The sequence below is a fragment of the Oncorhynchus masou genome, chromosome 10 (assembly GCF_036934945.1).
Source record: "Oncorhynchus masou masou isolate Uvic2021 chromosome 10, UVic_Omas_1.1, whole genome shotgun sequence".
Classification (NCBI taxonomy): Eukaryota; Metazoa; Chordata; class Actinopteri; order Salmoniformes; family Salmonidae; genus Oncorhynchus; species Oncorhynchus masou.
In genome coordinates, this window is record NC_088221.1 from 33,056,637 (window position 1) to 33,081,693 (window position 25,057).

Here is a 25,057-nt window from a genome sequence, read left to right on the forward strand (position 1 = left end):
AGCATCTGCTAAATGACTTAATTATAATGGGTTTCCCCTGTTGATAAATCCATGAGAGGGAGTGTGCAAGTGGATCCGCAGGATGCAGCTTTTAGCCCGGCCCAGATTACAGGACATTCTCCGGGGCTCAGTTTTTCAAAAGTTATTCAGACGTCGTCTTTTGAATAGGATTAAATGCATATAAATAGAATGAATAGAATGGACGAATCATCGACTTGAATGGGGACTCCCGTTCAATTCGTTCTATTCCTATGCATTTAATCCTATCCGATAGCCGAAATCTGGATAAATAGACCACTTTTGAAAGACTAGGACCAGAAGGTCAGACTGTAATCTAAAACACCCTCGTCCCCCTGTGAGACAAGCTAAGTGTAATTAATTCACAAACGACCGAATGCATTAATCAGAAGCATGGCAAGGCTTCACACAGGTGATCTTAATACACTGAATGAATCACTCAGAACAGAGGCAACAAACGCAACACAGCACATTTCAATAACACATCAAGTGTGTGAGAATGGACGAGGGAGGTGGGGAAACTGGGAAACTGTTCATGCATCTCCGACTGATAACAGATCAATAGTGGTTTGGCGCCTGTTGTTTCCTATATAGAGGTGTGGGAAGGGGCAGACTGATGGGGCACAGGGGACAGGGAGCGTGTGTGAACTGTATGTGTGTGTAGGGTGGTGTCTGTTGGGTCATTTTCTGCCACAACAAATCCCAGTGGGACTCTGACAGGGTAGGCTCAGCCAGATAAATACTTGTATGTCATCTCAGGAGTAAATGTGTGTTTGAAAGGCAGCCAGCACAGAAGGAAGTTAGAAAGAGTACAGAGAGGAAGAGCCAGGACTGGAGTGGACAGCAGTTTTACCTTAGGAAAAGACTGGTACTGTCAGATAATAACACACTTTTATACAACGGGTGGATCTAATCCTGAATGCTGATTAGTTACAGTAAATCCGCATTCCAGATGGTGTCTATTCCACAAGTTACCACGGGCTAAATCTATGACGATATAATGCCTATTTACTCTGTTCCATCTGACTGCGCAATCCACTGTCTCGTCAACCCAGCCAGGCAATTTATAAACTTGATCTCCACTATAAAAAGCATCTAGACATTATCTCACGTTTATTTTAGACTAACATTTAGTTTTCAACAACGGAGATTTGTATTAACTTGCTGTCTGTCTCTCCGACATTTGCAACATTGTTTCAATATACAAATTCGATCTCCAGCTGTCCCATAGTAACGCATGTGTCGGGAGTTGGGATATAAACAAAGAACTATCAATAGAAAACAGGTAAAACAAAATGCAGCTAGTTTGCCATCTTTCCAGCTTCAGTTTGAAGTGATTGTGTTAGCTGAGTCCAAATAAATGTCACTAGAAAACAGCTTAAACAAACGCAAATGCAGCTACTTTTCTGTTATTCTGGCTGTTTGACATGACTAAGTTAGCCGTAGTTGGCAAACCAGCAAGCAAGTGATAAAAACGTTACAAGCCAGTATGGCAATGAAACATTTACAACAAACAACTGGGTCTTGTCTTTAGATACAGAACAAAAAGACTGAATGACTGGGTCGCGTCTCTGGCAAACGAACTGATAGAACGAACGACCAGCCAGCTTGGGTAGCAACCCTAGATTTCTGTCTGGACTATATCTTGTGGAAGGATGAAATAGTATGAATAAATTCATCTATATAACGTTTTAATTAAAATACAGTGCATTCAGAAAGTATTCAGACCCCTAGACTTTTTCCACATTTTGTTACGTTACAGCCTTTTCCAAAAAGGATTAAATAAACAATTTTCCTCATCAATCTACACAAAATACCCCATAATGACAAAGCGAGAACAGATTATTTATTTTTTTGCAAAACAGAAATACCTTATTTACATAACTATTCACACCCTTTGCTATGAGACTTGGCATTGAGCTCAGGTGCATCCTGTTTCCATTGATCATCCTTTAGATGTTTCTACAACTTGATAGGTGTTCACCTGTGGTAAGTTCAATTGATTGGACATAATTTGGAAAGGCACACACCTGTCTATATAAGTTCCCAAAGTTGACAGTGCATGAAACCAAGCCATGAGGTCGAAGGAATTGTCAGTAGAGCTCCGAAACAGGATTGTGTCGAGGCACAGATCTGAGGAATGGTACCAAAAAATCTCTGCAGCATTGAAGGTCCCCAAGAACACTGTGGCCTCCATCATTCTTAAATGGAAGAAGTTTGGAACCACCAAGACTCTTCCTAGAGCTGGCCGCACGGTCAAACTGATACATCTTGGTGGAAGAGCCTAGGTGCTTTCCACCTGCATTGCTTGCTGTTTGGGGTTTTAGGCTGGGTTTCTGTACAGCACTTTGAGATATCATCTGATGAAAGAAGGGCTATATAAATACATACATTTGATTTGATTTGGTCAGGGAGGTGACTAAGAACCTGATGGTCACTCTTGACAGAGCTCTAGAGTTCCTCTGTGGAGATGGGAGAACCTTCCAGAAGAATAACCATCTCTGCAGCACTCCACCAACCAGGCCTTTATGGTAGAGTGGCCAGACGGAAGCCACTCGTCAGTATAAGGAACATAACAGCCCGCAGAGCAAAGTACAGAAAGATCCTTGATGAAAACCTGTTCCAGAGCGCTCAGAACCTCAGACTGGGGCAAAGGTTCCCCTTCCAACAGGACAACGACCCTAAGCGCACAGCAAAGACGACACAGGAGTGGCTTAAGGACACGTCTCTAAATGTCCTTAAGTGGCCCAGCCAGATCATCTCTGGAGAGACATGAAAATAGCTGTGCAGCGACACTTCCCATCCAACCTGACAGAGCTTCAGAGGATCTGCAGAGAAGAACAGGAGAAACTCCCCAAATACAGGTGTGAGCTTGTAGTGTCATACCCAAGAAAACCTCATAAACAAGAAAACTCAAGGCTGTAATAGCTGCCAAAGGTGCTTCAACAAAGTACTGAGTAAAGGGTCTGAATACTTATGTAAATTTATTTTTATTTTTTAGCTCAAATAAAAACCTGTTTTTTCTTTGTCATTATGGGGTATTGTGTGTAGATTGATGTAAAAATGTCATCCATTTTAGAAATAGGCTGTAATTTAACAAAATGTGGAAAAAGTAAAGGGGTCTGAATACTTTCCGAATGGAAATCATTATTTGAATATGTTGGTAACCCGGTGTATAAAAGTGATAATGCCCTCGAAGCCGGTGTTTGGAGGATATATTGGCAAGGTCTGCCGGGCCTTCAACATCATCTCGGGCATTATAACTTAAATAACGCATGGCACTTAGTTTCTTTTCAAAGCCACTTACAGTACGGCGAGTGCATGCGATTTTTAGCATGTGTATACAATCCCAACGGGAATTTAACCCACGACACCACACAAGATCACAGGTATAGTGTTGACAGGACAGAATAACCTTCTTAGCAGTCTTAGGAGTGAAGGGGGGAGGGAGGAGAGTGAAGGAAGGAGTGAGGAGGGGGCCTACATGTACTGTGGCTTACATGTACATGGAAACAATGTTTCACTGGCTGACCCGTCAGTAATGCAGGGTAGAATGTCCAAGACGCTCACTACAGCTGAGAAAGTAACAGGGCAGATAACTGCCAGCAGCATGACTATCAACTCATTCTTATTCATATCAGACATGGGCATCAAACCTTAATGACAAGTTCCAGCCTAGAGCTTTCTTTAAACATTTATTGGAGGTGGATCATCTTGGATGAACAGGACAGCATCATATTTCTTAATAGTCCACTCTAAATGCACTGCTTCATCTAGGTGCAATAATGACAAGAGAAATAGAATACTTGTCTATGTTGAGGGGTATGAGTTTCTCTGGTTGACTATGGTCTATATACTTTGAAAAAAAATTGCTATCTAGAATCTAAAAGGGTTCTTTGGTTGTCCCCATAGGAGAACCCTTTGAAGAACAGTTTTTGGTTCCAGGTGGAACCCTTTCAGTTCCAGGTGCATGGAACCTAAAATAGTTCTGCCTGGAATGAAAAGGGGCTCTACCTGGAACCAAAAATGGCTGTCCTATGGCGAAACCCATTGGAAACCTTTTTTTCTTTAAGCTCGTAGCATACACACTAACAATACTTCTTCCCCTGATCTCTTTCTGAACTACAGTAGGCTAAATGCAGAGCAGATCACCAATCACACAACTCATTTACCAATTACATACAAACTAGATTGTATGAATAAATAAATGGAACATGGATAAATAAGAGTAGGCTTTTTCATAATTTTGATAATATCCCTAAATTATTCTTCAACAGTATCCCCCTGGAAACCAGATGATGAAAAGGATGGATGTTTTCCACCTGCTGTTTCCTAATAAGAAGAGAGCTAGGGATGGACAGATGGTGAAATCTACCCCGCCATGCAGAATTAACTATCAATACACAAGACAAGCAAACAACAAGAACAGCTCCAACGTATACATGGACCTAAAGTTGGGAATTTGAACCACACAATTGTATCTTTAACAAAATCATTTCAATTACTATGTATCCTTTATTTTACCAGGGAAGTCATATTGAGATTGACATCCTCTTTTCAAGTGAGATATGCAGGGCAGATATAGATGGTTCAATCCATTTTCTAGTGCTGTTGATGGTTGCTTTTTAAAGTCAGGTGTCTTTAATACTGTATTATAAACCCTGTAGTGTAGTAAACTATTTCACCTCCATGCAATGTTAACAACCGACCATAATACAGTCACAAAACCACTACTTTCACACTCTGGGCTTCCCTCCCTCATAAAGAGGAATCTGATAACGATGCATAAAAAGGAGATTGAATATGCTGTCCCTCCCCCCCCTCTCTCCCCTTCCCCCTCCCTCCCTCTCTCTCTCTCTCTGTCTCTCTCTCTCGCTCGCTTCCTCTAACACCTCTCTCTCTCTTTCTCTGCAAATGTATTGATTAGTAGTGTGGCGCTGACATGTAAATCGGACGATTTAAGGGCTACTGACCAATTCTGCTGTTGTGTGTGTTTCTGATCTATTATTGTACATAATGTTTCCGCCATTGTTTCCTATGACTGAAAAGAGCTTCTGGACATCAGAACAGCGATCACTAACCTCGATTTAGTTTAAGAATTCTACTTCAATGACTCGGCCGCGCAGGACATACTGCTCATCTGGGACCTGCCCCTAATCCACGACACGCGGAAGAGGAAAAAACGGAGATATAGAGGCCGACATGGGGGCAGCCTGATGAAACTACGGAGGCGAGTAAATAAACCTCCTCTACCCTCTGTTTTATTGGCGAATGTGCAATCATTGGAGAACAAACTAGATGAGCGCAGTTCGAGATTATGCTTTACAGAGTCGTGGCTGAACGAGGACAGAGCGACAGCGTCTTGTAAACTCAAGGGCGGGGGTGTATGTATCTTTGTTAACAACAGCTGGTGCACGATCTCTAATATTAAGGAAGTCTCGAGGTATTGAATGCCAAACTTAGAATATTGCATGATAAGCTGTAGACCACACTATTTACCAAGAGAGTTTACATCTATATTTTTAGTAGCTGTCTACTTACCACCACAAACCGATGCTTTCACTAAGACTGCACTCAACAAGCTAAATAGGGCCATAAACCGACAAGAACATGCTCATCAGAGGTAGCACTCCTAGTGGCCAGTGATTTTAATGCAGGAAATTTTAAATCGGTTTTACCTAATTTCTACCAGCATGTCACCTGTGCAACTTGAGGGAAACAAACTCTAGATGACATTTACTCCACACAAAGAGACGCATACAAAGCTCTCCCTCGCCCTCCATTTGGGAAAACTGACCATAACTATACCCTCCTGATTCCGGCTTACAAGCAAAAACTCAAACAGGAAGTACACTCTAAGAACAAAGGGTTATTCGGCTATCCCCATAAGATAACCCTTTTTGGTTCCTGGTAGAACCCTTTTTGTCTCCAGATAGAACTATTTGGGGTTCTATGTAGAACCCTTTAGGGAAGGGGTTCTACCTGGAACCAAAATGGGTTCTTCAAAGGGTTCTTCTATGAGGATAGCCAAAAAACCCATTTAGGTTTGAGATAGCACATTTTTTTCTGTGTACCAGTGACACGCTCAATTCTTAAGTGGTCCAATGAAGCGGATGTAAAGCTACAGGACTGTTTTGCTATTCATCCGATGGCATTGAGGAGTTCAACACGTCAATCCCCGGCTTCATTAATAAGTGCATCGACGACGTCATCCCCATAGTGACCGTTATACATATCACAACCAGAAGAAACGGATTAAAGGCAATATCCACACTGAGCTAAAGGCTGGAGCTGCCACTTTCAAGGAAAGGGACACTAATCCAGACACTTGTAAAAAATCCTTCTACGCCCTCTGACGAACCATCAAACAGGCAAAGCGTCAATACAGGACTAAGATCAAATCCTACTACGCTGGCTCTGACTCTTGTCGGGTGTGGCAGGGCTTGCAAACTATCACAGATTGCAAAGGAAAACCCAGCCACGAGCTGCCTAGTGACACGAGCCTAGTGACACTGCCTAGTGACACCTAGTGACACGTTAAATGCCTTCTATGCTCACTTCGAGGCAAGCAACACTGACCGATGTGTGAGAGCACCAGCTGTTTCGGACAACTATGTGTTCACGCTCTCTGTAGCCGATGTAGATTATTTACCATGAATATCTATTGGGCACAAAATGATCTGGATCACAACCAAAACAAACAGCAAATACATCCTACAAATGTGTAGAGTCACAAGCTTGATGTAGCAAATACATCCTACAAATGTGTAGAGTCACAAGCTTGATGTAGTCATTGCATGCTATGAGTATGGGACCAAATACTTACATTTTTACTACTTTAACACACATATAAGTGAATTTGTCCCAATACTTTTGTTCCCCTAAAATGGGGGGACTATATACAAAATGTGCTGAAATTTCTAAACAGTTCACCCGATATGTATAAAAATACCCTTTAATTAAAGCTGACAGTCTGCATTTCAATCCCATAGTCGTTGTATCATTTGCTGGAGTACAGAGCCCCAAAAATGTAATAAATTGTCAATACTTTTCGAGCTCACTGCATGTCCTTTGATCATAAATATGTATGTTTATGTGTGGTCTGACAAGCAATATTAGTGTTTCTCAGTGGGGAAATATTGGATGATATTGGACGGTAATATACGGTATGTCTGCATTACTATACAATATTATCAGCATAAACAGGGACATAGAAACCAGGATATCCCTCATCCATCAGGTATAATAAGTATTTGGGTTAATGATTAATCAAATATAAAATGTTTATTTTTCCTAGAGGGAACGAGTCACTGGCCAATGTGGACTAGCAGAACGCAGGCAATATTTGAATTAATCTGTTTAAGTTTGGCATTCAGTCCATTAAGTCTGTATTTCTTAGTGTCAAATTGCAGGTGAGCTTGCACTTAGATTAGTCATTATAATAATTTAATTTGGGGGGTGCTTATATTTGTCCAGTTACACACTTGTGGGTGGACACTTGTACAAGAGTGTAATGGATATGTGTTTCATTGCAAATCCCAACCCCCCCTGAGACACCTGCTGGGAGTGGGGTCATGGCCAGGTTCACCATTGTCCAGCGTGCATGGAGCGATTGGGGTTAAGTGCCTTGCTCAAGGGCACAATGACAGATTTGTGTGTGTGGGTATGTGTGCACGTGCGCATGTGTGTTACTTGATAGTTGATAATGCAACCGAACTGACAACAGCGAACAGGTCAAACAACTGAAACCAGATCCAGGTACCTTTTTTCTTTTCCATGATATGTCCAGGCCAGGCAATGCTGCTGAAATGTGATGCATTATCATCAAATTAATGTAACATCCCAGGCAGCCTCCAGGTAAACAACGCACTGCGGAGTCTGCATCCCAAATGGCACCCTATTCCCTATACGGTAAACAACTTTTGACCAGAGCCTCACATGTAGTGCACTATATAAGGAATAGGTTGCTATTTGGGATGCAACCAGACTGACTGACTGTCCTACTAACTGAAAGGGAAATCATGAGCCAGGGATGGAGCTGATATATAGGCATTGTGGGGTTATTATCTCCTTCTGCTGAGAACACGCACAGGATCAGGGCCCCCTGTCCATTTTATGATAGCCATAATGATCTGAAAGACTAAACTGATCCTACATCACCACTTCTACTCTGAGAGTGCACAGCGCAGAGCAGAGGATCAGACCATGAAAGGCCATCAAATCCCTGCATTGTCAATGACCATTATCAACGTTGTCTCAGGAATCCCCTAGTCGTGCCGCGGCACGATATCGATCCCCCGATTTTCTATTCAGAAGACACACGGTGTGGGCTGGAGCTCACCAATACCGCATTACCACAACAGGAAACGGAGGAGGAGCACACATTCACCCACAGACATTAAGCCACATCTTGCTGATCAGTGGTACATGATCCACGTCCTCACAGGGATACAGTGACCTGAGCTACATCTTAGTAAGGAAGTCTTGCATGGCGAAGGTTAACTTAACCGATGCATACATGCAACATCAGCTTTTTAGACAACAGAATGTTTGTGCAAAGTAGTTTCTGATAAATGGCTCTTGACTAAAGGCAGCCGAAACTACATCAAGTCTATGACACCACACACTCACTGCTTCCAATTTAAAACCACAAATGTGGAGTCAAAGGAATTCATGTCGAATCTTAGTGTGATATTGTTGCAACATGAATCATATCACACGGCGTCTTAAGAGAGGGTCTTTCAAAGGGTGAGTGGCCATGGTGAGGTTTGTTTAACAGGAAATAATTAATGTTTGCAGCCCAATAGAGGGGTGAAGGGGCTAGTCTAAAGAATGCCAAAACCCCCCCTTTAAACCCCGGGTCTAAAGAACAAAACAAAGACCATATGTCATAGTGCTGCTTCATGAATAAATCCTAGAAGGAAAATCCCGGGCCAGGGTCAAAGTCATTAGGGCTAACCGACTTCATGGATGAAACACAGATTTGGAGGGATAACTCAAACTCAATGCAATCCAAATCATTTGGTCACTGTGTGTAATTTCTCCTTGGTTGTAAACATTTAAAATGCAATAAGAAAAACAGTGAAAATACCCTCTGCCGGTATCTGTTGGTTTGATTAAAGAATGATTGCCCACCCCAGTAAGCAAAGTATTGTAAAGTTTATCAGGTTGCATGACAGCTATTCAATTACAGGAGACTCAAGACTGGCAAAATGGCATTCAAGAATCTTTACAAACAGACCGCAAAAAATACCTCCCAAAAACATGTTTCATTAAATGAACAGTAAAAAGAATCTAAAGCAAAATTCCTCTGCGGTCATCAAAAACATAAAATCATACATTCACTAATTAAACATAATTGCACTGAATCTGCAGCATCACATCTGTTTTATAAAACACATACCTATGTCAACTCTGTCATAAAAAAAAAATGATACCTTTATTTAACTAGGCAAGTCAGTTGAGAACAAATTCTTATTTACAATGACGGCCTACAACGGCCAAACCCTGATGACGCTGGGCCAATTGTGCGCCACCCTATGGGACTCCCAATCACAGCCGGTTGTGATACAGTCTGGATATAAACACATATCTTTGTCAACTCTGATATAAACACATATCTATGTCAACTCCGTTATAAACACATATCTATGTCAACTCCGTTATAAACACATATCTATGTCAACTCCGATATAAACACATATCTATGTCAACTCTGTTATAAACACATATCTATGTCAACTCTGTTATAAACACAAATCTATGTCAACTCCGTTATAAACACACATCTATGTCAACTCTGTTATAAACACAAATCTATGTCAACCCCGTTATAAACACACATCTATGTCAACTCTGTTATAAACACAAATCTATGTCAACCCCGTTATAAACACACATTTATGTCAACTCCGTTATAAACACACATCTATGTCAACTCTGTTATAAACACAAATCTATGTCAACCCCGTTACAAAAGATGGAATATAAGACAGTCTGCGTAAATGCAGCATCTGTTGCATTATTAAAAACATGACAGTGCAAAGACCAAAGCTAAACATAAATGATTTAACACATCAAAAACCACCACACCAGACTTTCCTCTCAGTCTTTGCTTTGAAGCCTAGCATTGAAATATTATAAATGTCCTATTACAACACTATAATAGTAATACAATAAGTAAAAAAAATATATCTGCAACAGTTTTGTGTGACAGCGGAACACATAAGAGGCAGCCTTAATTAATGTGTCTGCATGCTTCCCAACCAAAACAGTTCGGCAGAGTTTGTGCATATATTATGACTACATTTTGTGGCGTTTTTGTTCGTTTTGGACTTCGGCTAGGGTTTTTACGGCTGTTCGGGTACACAACATTTTTTCTGGAGGCAAGTCAAAGTTCGGAGACGAAGTCCACTCCCCTTCTTCGGTGATTGGTCAACAGTAGAAATTCTTCAATAAAGTCTTTGTTGTCATTCAACGGGGGACGACTTGTTTTCATGCACATTTTTTCATAGAAAAATACTGCACCAAACATCTTAGTTAGATGTCAAATTGCACGACTAAGATCTCTTCGGCAAAAACTGCAACATTTATGACAGATTTCTTGTGTTATCTTAGATTAATTATGACTATTTTGAGGAAGAGGAATCGTTTTTCAAGCGAAGGTATTTTAAGGGAGGATGCAAGCACACTCCTTCAGTTCGACTAGCACAGTTCGGCTAGGCACCAGCCGACCTGAAGCATGCTGACTCCTTTAAGCCTTATCAACAAAAAGTGCATAAACTGAGAGTATAAATAAATGAATATGAAATCTTTGCCATACCTGCAGTTAGGTGGTGGATCTAGAGTGATCTCAGCGAGCTCCTTCTGGATTCTGTGGAAGAGAAATGAGACATGTGCTGAAGCTGTGAGAAGAGGGCTGTGAGAGAAATAATGTACAGGACTACACTGGAGGGATGAACAATAAACACACTAAAAACACTTTGAAGTCAACAGACTTGTTTCTATCGTGGTCTTTGCTGTCAGAGAGAGAGAGAGAGAAATGAGAGAGGAAAACAGAAGCTGTGAGAAGAGAAGAGAGTTTACAGCTCGAGACTAGAGATTTACACTGCCCTCTACCAGCGATGCTCTAACTGCACGCCTCCCCCCCTCTCTCTCCGCTCAGCACAGCTAACATGGCTGCTTCCTCTTTGTTCTCCCAGGCAGAACCCGAAGCCCAGAACAGCAAAACTTTCTCTCCTTCGTTACTCCCTGTCCGTTTACCCCAACACAACCCTCTCACCCCAGCACAAAGCTAGCCCCCTCACCTACTATCCCGCCGCTTATCCACCCATTCCAGTCACTTTTAGCACAAAATATTTTCTTTTAAAGCTTATATGCAAATGAGGTAGAGAGGGAGAGGGAGAGGGGGGGAGGACCTTGGGTATATTTGACAGGGCCTTTAAACAGAGAGCTGAGTAGAGTGCTGTTAATAAAGCATTATTAACGGTGTGTAAGGGAGAAAAGGGGAGGATTTTGACATACTTGCCACTCAATACATTTGTTTTCTCATCTACTGTTAGTACTTTTTTAAGACTATCGTGTAGACAAGTTAATTTCTTTTTGAAGCTCGGATAAAATTGCATGCAACTGCTTTATATTTATTAGTTGGACGTTAAAGTGATCATTCTCCTCTTACCAACACTAAATATAGTTGCATAGGCCTAATAAGAGGAAAAGGACATTTGTCATAAAAATATTTTTGACCATTTTCTCCCCAAACTTAGAAACAGTTTTCTACAACCACACAAACACAGGTTGCAACACAGGAAAGACATCAACTGTGAGCGTGAAAACACCTATTTTAAAATACTCAACCATCACAAGTATGTGAACTCAAAACAATTTATCCTCAGATAAGCTAAGTTAGATGTGAACAAGTAATATTAAGTCCTGCTCTGCTCCTGTAGCCTAACTTGACAAACGATGCATATCCAGCGACAATAGACCAATTAACCAAATAAAGGCATTACTATGATAATGTACTTGCATGGCTTTTGTTTTTAACAATCTTATTTGGCACAGGAACAACAATAATTCAAAAATAAATATCTCTCCTTTGTGTCTCAAAGGATTAAAGCATTATAAATTAACCATAAATCATTCATTAGGCTACTCAGTTTAACAGAAGGATCATGTAGACTACAGTATCCCTGATTGTAAGAATACAGTGATTATGATAATGAAGACATTACCTTTTAGCACTAGTGGACAACTTGGCGGTAGTCTTGCTGGATAATTTGGTGGGTTTCTTCTGTTGCTGAGGAGGTGTGGGGGGCTGCTGTTTTCTCTCCTCCACTTCCTCGGGCTCCGGCACTGCCGGGTCTCTCTGGTCCGCATCAGAACTACCACTGCTGGTGCTTGGACTCTCGTCATCTGACCGTCCCTGTCTTTCACTGGACATTTTGATTCCCCCTAAAAACGAAAGACAGAAAAGTTATCAAACTGATCAGCATCTATAGACATATAGCCTTTCACTGGACATATATTTCGCCCCATAAAGAACGCATAGACACTTTTTAATTGGATCTATCAATGGGATACATACATACATACATACATACATACGGAGAGAGAGATGCTGCTCATCAGACAGGTAGGTTATCATACCTCAACTTTACATTATTCTCTGGACTGGTAGACCCCTTTGTGGGTTGGTCTTTGGTTCGTAGCCTACATTAGTATTCATTTCTCAGAGTCTGTGTCCTGCTGTCGACTTAAATGGTTGGATGTTGAACATTACCGTCTATTCATCAAAAGTTGTTTATAAACAATAGCTATAGACTATTTATAAATAAAATCCATTAGAGTACTTAATTAAAATTCCTGTCATTTTGAAGGACAAACGATGTTCACGATGTTTCCATAATGGTCACACCACACGCCTATAGCAAGCTAGATGGTTAGATAAGGAGCACTAAAATCATTCCATTAGCTCGGTCCAATTTGCTTTGAATAATCCCCCCAACAGAACCGTAACACGAGTGCAAATATTGTTAGGCTACATTATCGCAGCTCATTTGTAGCCTTGTCGTTAATAAAAGCAGGCTCGGATTCAGTCATTGTGACTACTAACGTTACTAGGCTACCTTCGTTTTGTGGTGAGATTCCCGAAGGCTGTATCTGTCAAAAGCCAAGCAATAGGGGAAAACAACACAGAACACTCAAACAGCATACAGTCACCAGCGCACGAATATTGGTTGGGAGAATGCGAATGAAGAGCTGCAGGGAAAACATAATTGCACCTATTTGCAGTAAGGGGGGCTCGCAGGGCATGCAGGCGAGCTAAATAAAACACAGCATGTTTCTCTCACTTTAGGAGAACATTAATCGTATATACCCGACGAATATGAGCATATTGATTATAAGTCATTTGACGCATTCTAAGGAACGATAAATGGTTCGAATCCGACCTTAGTATCCTTTGTAGAACGGAGAGGTTTGTTATGGTCGGAGACACTCCAGTATCAGCATGGTGTACCAACTGATGCATGAAGTCAGTTCCGAGCAAGCTCCCTCTAACACGACAGCGCTGAAAACACCAAATAAGGACGATCTTTCTCCGCCTAACCTAGACTCTCCCGGATCATTGGAGCTTCTTCTTTACCTTTGGCGTGGTCTCGTCTTGATCTGAGACGGGTTGGAGCGTTAAAAATCCGGTGGAAATGGAGCCGGGAAGACGACAAGCTCCGGCCAAGCTGTGGACATTGGAGAATCGGAAGGAAAGGAGATGCTGCAGTACTGGCTTGGAATCCAGGTGGCGCTGGATAGCGAGTGAGTCAATCGTTGCTTTGGGTCCATTGAGTCAAGGGGTTCGTTTTCACTCTCGCTTCCAAATTATGGTCATGGAGCAAACGGCACGAAATCAACTGGCTGTCACTTCTTGCAGTCCTCTGATATTCGTTTGAGTAAGGGAGCACATGTAGGACTATTGTTGTTTTGGAGATTCTAAACAGCAGAGGGGAATTACATAACACAGGTTGGAACAATGCTTGGTATGTTATTATTTACTACAGTTGAATAATTGCCTTGTGAAAGTTTGCTGTGATTATTGCCTTGACTGCAGCTATTCATGGAACGGGAGAAGGGATACATTGTACATAAACAAGGCTGTAATAGTATATCTTTGGAAAAAATTGAAAGTTGCCAAATACTTGTCAATTTATTACATATATAGGCCAAAAACCTAATCTAATTGTGTTCTATCATGGAACATGCATCTATTTTACATGAAATGTTAATAATTAATAGAATATAGTGTCATCATAGAATTCATTTAAAATGTTTATCATAATTGGAGAACTGATTATATTGGAAGTGGCATTTGAATAGGCTACTGTAGGTACAGTTCTATTGACTGTTTACAGCACTTTATCATTGACCCATTCATTCAGAGGCAAAGGAAGCACCTATGGTTATCTGTGTGATATAGTAAACTGTTGCTGGGTCTTGAACAGGCTCTGTCTCCAAGGCCAGGTCACACAGTTGTAGTTTGAGTTATGTCAAGGTTGAGGGCAGAAGCATGAAAGAATAGCCAACAACCTCAAACATTGGAATTGATTTGTGAATACCTCTCTGCACTACACACATACACACATTCAAATGAATGCCATGATGACAGCTTGGTTAAACTAAACAAATAAAAGGGGGCTCCAGGGTGTCAGGTGTCAACATGAAGAACGCAGGAGTCAGAAATAAGTCACACACTGTCATGGCAGGCTGGTATGTGCAGTTGTCAGCCACTCACTCACAGGGAAGAGAGGTGAAATCAGCAAATGTTGCGACTTCCGCAGCTCCCATAGGATGCATGTGCAAACAGGAGGAAGAGCTGCAACTCTTGAACGTGGCAGATAAACAGATAGTTGATTGCTAGAGGGGGAAAACACATTATCAGTGAATGATTTGCTAAGTACATGTCATGCCATTGTAATTACAAGATAGTAGACAAAAATGATACAATTGCTCAGTGTTGGCTTCAGTATCAGCTGCAACACACTTTGATGTCTCCTTCTCAGAATCTTTGATGGCTCCTTCTCAGAATCTGGAGGGGAAATGAGAATAGAAAGATTGTTTGGTTTGGCTGTGTGGCTAGAGCTGGCTAGCGCTCCCCATGTCTCTCTCCCCTGAGGGAGGAGAGGAGAGCAAGTGTCTGACGTCTGGGCCTTATCGTCTGTTACAGCGCACTGACAACAGGGAAAGAAAAGGGAAACAGAGCTGCATGGATTCCTGCTTTCCTATTGATGTCATAAAAGTGAAATACAAGGCTCAACTTACCCATGATATGAATCAGATGTACAGTATGGAGAGAAATCTAGAGCATAGAATAGAATGAACAAACGGTTACATTGGGAGTAGATCATGGTCCTCTGTAGCTCAGTTAATATTCTGAGATGGCACTGCACTGTACGGCTGCCGTTTTGTTAGTTCCGACACAACTTTGCTATTTTGTGATTCTTTTGCCATTTATTTTTTATTTTATTTTCACAAACTGTATCCGCTATTTCTTATAACCAACAATAACTTTAACAATAACCTGGCAGTTACTTACCTCAATTCTGGCTTCAACTTTGAATTTGAATCATCTGCCCTGTATTCTTTCTGTCATTTTGACCCAATTTTGGGAGTTTCCAATTGGAAACGGCAGGAGTCCTGCCGAGGTTAAGGCGAAGGGAAAACCTGCCATCTCTTCCTTCCATTCTACTGGCCAGTCACTTGATAATGAGAAGGATGACCTCCGATCGCGGATTTGCAACCAACGGGACTCTGGTAACTGCAATATTCTCTGCTTTTCTGAAACATGGCTTTCAGACAAGATATCTCCCATGGCTATCCAACTCTACGGATTCTCCATTCACCGAGCGGACAGGACAGTGGAGTCAGGGAAATCGAGAGGGGAAGGGGTTTGCCTCTTCAACAAAAACAAATGGTGTGCTGACTTGAGCACAGTGGAAGTCTTGACCCATTGTTCACCCATCTTGGAATACCTGATGGTAAAAAGCTGACCCTTCTACCTCCCGAGTGAGTTCTCAGCTCAGCTTTTTCAGCTTTTCGTAACGGTTGTATGCATACCACCTCAGGAAAAGAAAAATAACAAGCTGACACTTAACAAACTGCAAGAGGCTATACATAAGCAACTTCCATCAACACGTCTCCTTCGCCACTAGGGGCGATAAAGTCCTAGACCCCTGTTACTCCACCCACAATCAAGCATACAAGGCCCTCCCTTGTCCCCCATTCGGCAAATCAGATCATGACTCCAAACTCCTGTTTACAAGCAGAAGCAGGAAGTACCCGGGACTTGCTCCGTTGAGAAATGGTAATCAGAATCAGAGATTATGCTAAAGGACTGCTTTGCTTGCTCTGATTGGAATATGTTCCGAGTCTCAGACAATAACATCAACGAGCTAACCACCTCCGTCACCGGCTTCATTGGGACATGCACTGGTGACGTTGTCCCCACTGCGAAGGTGACGTTGTCCCCACCCTGAGGCTATGGCCGAGGACAGGAACAAGTACAAGAAGTTCCACTATGACCTTCACAGAGTCATCAAACAAGCAAACGAACAATACAGGAATAAAGAGGAATAATATTACACAGGCTCCAAAGCACGTCACATGTGGCAAGGGCTTCAGTCAGTAACGGATGACAAAAGAAGACCCAGACATGATCGGCCCAATGATGCCTTTCTACCAGACAAATTCAGTGCATTTTATGCACGCTTCTACAATAAAAGACAGTGCCATGCGTGAGGGCCACCACTGACCCAGAGAATTCAGTGATCTTAAGGCCGCGGGCTGGACGGTATTCTCAGAGCATGCGCAAAACAGCTGGCAGGCATATTCACAGTCATTTCCAACCTCTCCTTATCCCAGTCTGTAATCCCCACATGTCTTAAGCTGACCACCATCACGTGTTCCCAAGAACTCTAAGGCTTTATGCCGAAATGACTACCACCCTGTAGCACTCATATCTGTAATCATGAAGTGCTATGAAAGGCTGGTTATGGCTCACATCATCTCCATCATCCCAGACACCCTAGACCCACTCCCATTTCCATACCGTCCCAACAGATCTATACAGTGCCTTCAGAAGGTATTCAGACCCCTTGACTTTTTCCACATTTTGCTACGTTAGAGCCTTATTCTAAAATGTATTAATTGATTTTTTCCCCTCATCAATCTACACATAATACCCCATAATGACAAATCAAAAACAGGCTTTTAGAATTTTTTTCTAATTTATGTAAAATAAAAAACTGAAATATTACATTTACGTAAGTATTCAGACCCTTGACAGCAATTACAGCCTCGAGTCTTCTTGGGTATGACGCTACAAGCTTGGCACACCTGTATTTGGGGAGTTTCTTCCATTCTTCTCTGCGTATCCTCTCAAGCCCTATCAGGTTGGATGGGGAGCGTTGCTGCACAGCTATTTTCATTGTCCTGTTGGAAGGTGAACCTTCACCCCAGTCTGAGCTCCTGAGCCCTCTGGAAAAGGTTTTCATCAAGGATCTCTCTGTAATTCGCTCCGTTCATCTTTCCCTCAAACCTGACTAGTCTCCCGGTCCCTGCCACTGAAAACATCCCCACGCATGTTGCTGCCACCACCATGCTTCACCGTAGGGATGGTGCCAGGATCCCTACAGGATCCCTGCAGAAATGATTTCCTTGGACTTCATGGCTTGGTTTTTGCTCTGACAAGCACTGTCAACTTTGGGACCTTATATAGACAGGAGTGTGCCTTTCCATATCATGTCCACCCAATTGAATTGACCACAGATGGACTCCAATCAAGTTGTAGAAATATTTTAAGGATGACCAATGCAAACAGGATGCACCTGATCTCAATTTCATGTCTCATAGCAAAGGGTGTGAATGCTTATGTAAATAAGGTATTTCTGTTTTTTGTTTTTAATACATTTGCTAAAATGTCTAAAAAAACAGTTTTTGCTTTGTCATTATGGGGTATTGTGTGTAGGTTGCTGAGGAAATTGTTTTATGTAATAATAATAATAATAATAAGGCTGTAATGTAGCAAAATGTGGAAAAAGTCAAGAGGTCTGAATATTTTCCGAAGTTACTGTATGTGTCACGACTTCTGCCGAAGTCGTTGCCTCTCCTTGTTCAGGCAGTTCTCTGTGTTCGACGTCACCGGTCTTCTAGCCATCATTGATCCATTTTTCATTTTCCATTGGTTTTGTCTTGTCTTCCCACACACCTGTTTTCAATCCCATTCATTACCTGTTGTGTATTTAACCCTCTGTTTCCCCTCATGTCTTTGTCAGAGATTGTTTAATTGTCAGTGTTGTTATTTTGTTGTATTGATGCGCGACGGGTCCTCGTACCCATGTTTTTTCATGTCTGTACGTTTTAGTGTTATGGAGCATGTTCTGTTGACATTTATTAAAAGACTCCATTTACACTTCATTTTGACTCTCCTGCGCCTAACTTCCCTGCCACCTATACACACGACGCTGACAGAATCTCTGACCATAAAAATATGAAGTCAGCAGGAGAGGACACTACGCCCATGGAGGTGAAGGAATGTGTCCGGGAACAAGCGGAGGCGATTGACTGTTTGAGCACGGTAATGGATCGCATTGTCCAGAATATGGATCGCTGGGAGAGACAGGGAGTTTCTCCAGCGCCACCACCACCACAACCGGAATCTCCCTTGAACGCTTTCTCCCCTCTGGAACCGAAGATCCATTTAACCCTACCCACGGGATACAACGGAGATACTGCCGGCTGCCAGGGTTTCCTCCTTAAGCTGAACTTGTATCTGGCCATGGTCTCCCCAGTACCATCTGACCGTGAGAAGAGTTACGCCCTGTCTCATGCCTCACTGAGAAAGCCCTGGAATGGGCCAGCGCTGTGTGTAGAAAGGAGGATGCGGCGTTGGACCATTTTGAGGAGTTCACCCGCCAATTCTGGAAAGTATTCGACCATCCACCAGAAGGCAAAGCAGCGGGTGAGCTCCTCTATCATCTGAGGCAGGAGACGAGGAGTGCACAGGAGTTTGCTTTGGAGTATAGGGCCTTGGCTGCCGACGCTGGATGAAGCGACAGGGCCCTGATTGACCATTACCGTTGTAGACTACGCGAGGACGTCCGTCGGGAGCTGGCCTGTAGAGACACCACCCTCACCTTCGACCAGCTGGTGGACATGTCCATCAGGCTGGACAACATGCTGGCTACTCGTGGACGTCTAGATCGGGGTCTGGTTGTTCCATCCTCCTGCACCCTCTCTCCCGAACCTATGGAATTGGGAGGGATGGTGCGCAGGGAGACCGGAGGGGGTTCCCGCACGAGCACCGTTCATGGTCGCAGAGGGCACACTGCTGGTCGGTGCCGGGTTGGTTCCTCTGGGAATAGAGAAGGCAGGCAGTGCATTCTGGCATCACCCCAGGTGAGTAGGCACCATTCTCATCCAGAGCCCTCTGTTGCACTAATGTTTGTCTCGGTCTCTTTTCCTGATTTTTCCATGCATTCCCAGTATAAGGCGCTAGTAGATTCAGATGCGGCTGGGAATTTCATTAATAAAAATTTAGCTCATAGTTTAGGGATCTCTATTGTTTCTGTGGATATGCCTTTCCCTATTCATGCCTTAGATAGTCGACCATTAGGCTCAGGGTTTATCAGGGAGGTAACCGCACCTTAGTGTATGATAACGCAGGAGGGTCACAAGGAGAAGATTAGTCTTTTCCTTATTGATTCTCCTGCGTATTCTGTGGTGCTAGGCCTACCCTGGTTAGCTTGTCATAACCCCACTGCTTCTTGGCCACAGAGGGCTCGCACGGGGTGGTCGCGAGAATGCTCAGGTAGGTGTTTAGGGGTTTCCGTTTGTGCTACTACGGTAGAAAGTCCAGACCAGGTCTCCACCGTGCGCATTCCCCCCGAATATGCCGATTTGGCTCTCGCCTTCTGTAAAAAGAAGGCGACTCAATTACCAACCCATCGATGGGGGTATTGTGCGATAGATCTCCTGGTAGACGCTGCATATCCCAAGAGTCACGTGTATCCCCTGTCGCAAGCGGAGACGGAGGCTATGGAGACATATGTCTCTGAATCCCTGCATCAGGGGTTCATTCAGCCATCCATTTCACCCGTCTCTTCGAGTTACTTTTTTGTGAAAAAAAAGGATGGCGGTTTACGTCCGTGCATTGATTATCGAGGTCTTAATAAAATCACAGTGAAATATAGTTACCCGCTACCTCTGACCTCTGATTGAGTTAATGCACGGGGCACTCTTTTTCACAAAATTGGATCTCAGGAGTGCGTACAATCTGGTGCGTATTCGGAAGGGTGATGAGTGGAAGACGGCATTTAGCACCACCTCAGGTCATTATGAGTACCTTGTCATGCTATATGGGTTGATGAATGCTCCATTAGTTTTCCAATCATTTGTAGATGAGATCTTCAGGGACCTGCACGGGCAGGGTGTAGTGGTGTATATCGATGATATTCTGATATACTCCGCTACACGCGCCGAGCATGTGTCCCTGGTGCGCAGGGTGCTTGGTCGCCTGTTGGAGCATGATCTATATGTCAAGGCTGAGAAACGCTTGTTCTTCCAACAATCCATCTCCTTCCTAGGGCATCGGATTTCCACTTCAGGAGTGGAGTTGGAGAGCGACCGCATTACAGCCGTACGTAATTGGCCGACTCCAACCACGGTAAAGGAGGTGCAGCGTTTTTTAGGGTTTGCCAATTACTTCCGGAGGTTTATCCGGGGTTTTGGTCAGGTGGCTGCTCCCATTACCTCACTGCTAAAGGGGGGCCCGGTGTGCTTGCAGTGGTCGGCTGAGGCGAACAGAGCTTTTGAGCACCTGAAGACTCTGTTTACCTCGGTGCCTCTGCTGGCTCATCCGGATCCCTCTTTGCCATTCATAGTGGAGGTGGACGCATCCGAAGCTGGGATAGGAGCAGTGCTCTCTCAGCGTTCGGGTACGCCACTGAAGCTTCGCCCCTGTGCTTTCTTTTCGAAGAAGCTCAGCCCGGCGGAGCGAAACTATGATGTGGGGAACCGAGAGCTGTTAGCTGTCGTAGAAGCCTTGAAGGTGTGGAGGCATTGGCTTGAGGGGGCTAAACACCCTTTTCTCATCTGGACTGACCACCGCAATCTGGAGTACATCCGGCAGGCGAAGAGACTGAATCCTCGCCAGGCAAGGTGGGCCATGTTTTTCACTCGTTTTGTGTTTACTCTTTCTTACAGACCAGGCTCCCAGAACGTTAAGGCAGATGCATTGTCTCGGCTGTATGACACAGAGGAGCGATCCATGGATCCCACTCCCATACTCCCAGCTTCGTGTTTGGTGGCGCCTGTAGTGTGGGAGCTGGACGCGGACATTGAGCGGGCGTCACGTGCAGAGCCCTGTCCAGCTGGTCGTCTGTACGTTCCGTCTGCTGTCCGCGACCAATTGATCTATTGGGCTCACACGTCACCCTCCTCTGGTCATCCTGGGATAGGTCGGACGATGCGCTGTCTTGATGGGAAGTACTGGTGGCCCACTTTAGCTAAGGATGTGAGGATTTATGTTTCCTCCTGCTCGGTGTGCACCCAGTGTAAGGCTCCTAGACACCTGCCCAGAGGTAAGCTACAACCTCTACCTGTTCCTCAACGGCCGTGGTCGCACCTGTCGGTGGATTTTTTGATTGATCTTCCACCTTCACAGGGTTACACCACGATCCTGGTCGTTGTGGATCGGTTTTCTAAGTCCTGTCGTCTCCTCCCTTTGCCCGGTCTCCCTACGGCCTTACAAACTGCAGAGGCCCTGTTTACACACGTTTTCCGGCACTATGGGGTGCCTGAGGATATAGTGTCTGATCAGGGGATCTCGGTTAGTCTTACATGAGGTTTTCACCCCGAGAGTAATGGGCAGGTGGAGAGAGTTAACCAGGATGTGGGTAGGTTTCTGCGGTCTTATTGCCAGGATCGGCCGGGGGAGTGGGCGAAGTTCATGCCCTGGGCAGAGATGGCTCAGAACTATCTACGTCACTCCTCCAGTAACCTTACCCCTTTTCAATGTGTATTAGGGTATCAGCCGGTTCTGGCTCCTTGGCATCAGAGCCAGACCAAGGCTCCTGTGGTGGACAATTGGTTTCGGCGCGCTGAGGAAACCTGGGAGGCAGCCCACGTCCACCTTCAGCGCGCCATAAGGTGCCAGAGAATTGGCGCAGACCGTCACCGCAGTGAGGCCCCAGTGTTCGCACCAGGGGACAGGGTCTGGCTCTCGACCCGAAACCTGCCCCTCCGCCTGCTCTGCCGGAAGCTGGGTCCGCAGTTTGTGGGGCCGTTTAAAGTCCTGAGGAGAGTGAACAAGGTATGTTATAGGTTACAATTGCCCTCTAATTACCGTATTAACCCCTCGTTCCATGTGTCTCTCCTCAGGCCGGTGGTGGCTGGCCCGCTCCAGGAGGCTGAAGTGCGTGATGTTCCTCCTCTAGACATCGAGGGGGTCCCGGGGTACTCTGTTCGATCCATTTTGGATTCGAGACGTCAGACGCCTTCAGTACCTCGTGGACTGGGAGGGTTACGGGCCGGAGGAGAGATGCTGGGTTCCGGTGGAGGACGTGTTAGATCCTTCCATGTTATCAGAATTCCACTGTCTCCATCCGGATCGCCCTGCACCTCGCCCTCCGGGTCGCCCCCGCTGCTGGAGCCGTGCGTCGGGGGGGGGGGGGTACTGTCACGACTTCTTTCGAAGTCGTTGCCTCTCCTTGTTCGGGCGGCGCTCGGCGTTCGACGTCACCGGTCTTCTAGCCATCATTGATCCATTTTTGTTGTTATTTTGTTGTGTTGGTGCGCGACGGGTCCTCGTACCCATGTTTTTTCATGTCTGTACGTTTTAGTGTTATGGAGCATGTTCTGTTGACATTTATTAAAAGACTCCATTTACACTTCATTTTGACTCTCCTGCGCCTGACTTCCCTGCCAACGATACACACGACGCTGACAGTATGTGAGAATGATGATCATTGACTACAGCTCAGTGTTCAACACCATTGTCCCCTCCAAACTTGTCACCAAGTTCAGGACCCTGGGACTGAACACCTCCCTTTGCAATTGGATCCTGGACTTCATGACGGGCTGACCCCAGGTGGTGAGGGTGACCCACACTGACCCTCAACACGGGGGCACCACAGGTGTGTGTGCATGCGTAGTCCCCTTCTGTACACCTATGACTGCGTGGCTACGCATGACTCGAATACCATCATCAAGTTTGCTGATGACACGGTGGTAGACCTACAGGGAGGAGGTCAGTGACCTGGCAGTGTGGTGCCGGGACAATAACCTCTCCCTCAATGTCAGTAAAAAAGGAGCTGATCATGGACTACAGAAAATGGGGGGCGAGCACCCCACCAGCCACATCAACGGGGCTGCAGTGGAGTGGGTCAAGCGCTTCAAGTTCCTCTGTTTCAAAATCATTAAGGACTTAAAATGGTCCACACAGACACACACAGTTGTGAAGAAGGTGCGACTGCGCCTCTTCCCCCTCATGAGGTTGAAATCATTTAGTATGGGCCGCCAAATCCTCAAAAAGTCCTACAGTTGCACCATTAAGAGTATCTTGACTGGCTGCATCATTGCTTGGTATGCTTGCTAACAGAACTGCCCTCAATCGCATGGCCATTCCTTGGTAACAGAACTGCCCTCAATCGCATGGCCCTACAGAAGATGGTGCGGACAGCACAGTATATCACTGGGGCCGAGCTCCCTGCCATTCAGGACTTCTATATCAGACAGTGTGAAAGAAAGTCCCAATTTAATTTTTAAAAATTTCAGCCACCCAAGCCATAGACTGTTCGCTCTGCTTCTTCACGGCAAGCTGTACAGGTGCATCAAGTCTGACACCAACAGGCTCCTGAACAGCTTCTATCCCCAAACCGTAAGACTTCTAAATAGCTAACAAAATGCCTACATTTTATTTTATTTTTTTGCCCTGTCTCTGTGCAAGACTATCACTACAGTATCTCTGCACATTGTAAATATGGTATTGAATCTAGCCCTGTATATAGTATGCTTACTTACTTCTCGTGTTCTTCTTATTTCTTATTTTTATTTTTTATTTTTTTCTACCTTATGTTACTTTGATTACTACATTGATATTGATGGCTGCATTGTTGGGTTTAGAGCTTGCATAAAGGCATTTCACTACACATGACATTAAAACTTGAGCATGGTACGTCCAACAACAGGATAGTGGTTTCAATTACACGCATGACTGTAATTCACTTCGGATAAAAGTGTCTGCTAAATAGCATATATATTATACACTACATAACCAATAATATGTGGGCATCTGCTCATTGAACACCTCCTTCCAAAATTATGGGCATTAATATGGAGTTGGTCCCCCCTTTGCTGCTATAACAGCCTCCACTCTTCTGGGAAGGATTTCCTCTAGATGTTGGAACATTACTGCGGGGACTTGCTTCCATTCAGCCACAAGAGCATTAGTGAGGTCGGACACTGATGTTGGGTGATTATGCCTGGCTCGCAGTCGGTGTTACCATTCATCCCAAAGGTGTTTGATGTGGTTGAGGTCAGGGCTCTGTGCAGGCTAGTCAAGCTCTTCAACACCAATCTCAACAAACCATTTCTATATGGACCTCACTTTGTGCTCGGGGTATTGTCGTCCTGAAACAAGAATGTTTTTTCTCCAATCTGTTGCCACAAAGTTGGAAGCACAGAATCATCTAGAATGTCATTGTATGCTGTAGCGTTACAATTTCCCTTCACTGTGACTAAGGGGCCTTTATTTTTACTATTTTCCACATTGTAAAATAATAGTGAGGACATCGAAACTTTGAAATAACACATATGGAATCATGTAGTAACCAAAAAAGTGTTCAAAAAATCTAAATATACTTTATATTTCAGAATCTTCAAAGTAGCCACCCTTTTCCTTGATGGCAGCTTTGCAAACGCTTGGTGTTCTCTCAACCAGCTTCACCTGGAATGCTTTTCCAACAGTCTTGAAGGAGTTTCCACATATGCT

At 44.0% G+C, this 25,057-nt stretch overlaps 1 protein-coding gene and 1 long non-coding RNA gene across 3 annotated transcripts in view; both read right to left on the reverse strand.

Moving 5' to 3' along the window:
* LOC135547554 (ubiquitin-conjugating enzyme E2 E3) overlaps positions 1-13,802 on the reverse strand; it is a 57,453-nt gene extending 43,651 nt beyond the window's left edge. The window contains exons 1-3 of one of the 2 annotated variants that reach the window (XM_064976659.1): positions 13,664-13,802; positions 12,252-12,471; positions 10,841-10,891 (exon numbers count right to left, since the gene is read on the reverse strand). In XM_064976659.1, the coding sequence (XP_064832731.1) occupies positions 10,841-10,891; positions 12,252-12,460 (260 nt within the window). In that variant the 5' untranslated portion in view covers positions 12,461-12,471; positions 13,664-13,802. Of the gene's footprint in view, positions 1-10,840; positions 10,892-12,251; positions 12,472-13,469; positions 13,580-13,663 lie in introns of those variants that run through there. The other variant, XM_064976660.1, reaches the window with a different exon arrangement.
* Positions 13,803-14,964: 1,162 nt separating this feature from the next.
* On the reverse strand, positions 14,965-15,923 carry LOC135546984 (uncharacterized). Its single transcript, XR_010456654.1, has 3 exons — positions 15,605-15,923; positions 15,331-15,367; positions 14,965-15,097 (listed from the first exon to the last, which is right to left on the reverse strand). It is a non-coding gene; the product is annotated as an uncharacterized LOC135546984 (long non-coding RNA).
* Between the last annotated feature and the right edge of the window lie 9,134 nt (positions 15,924-25,057).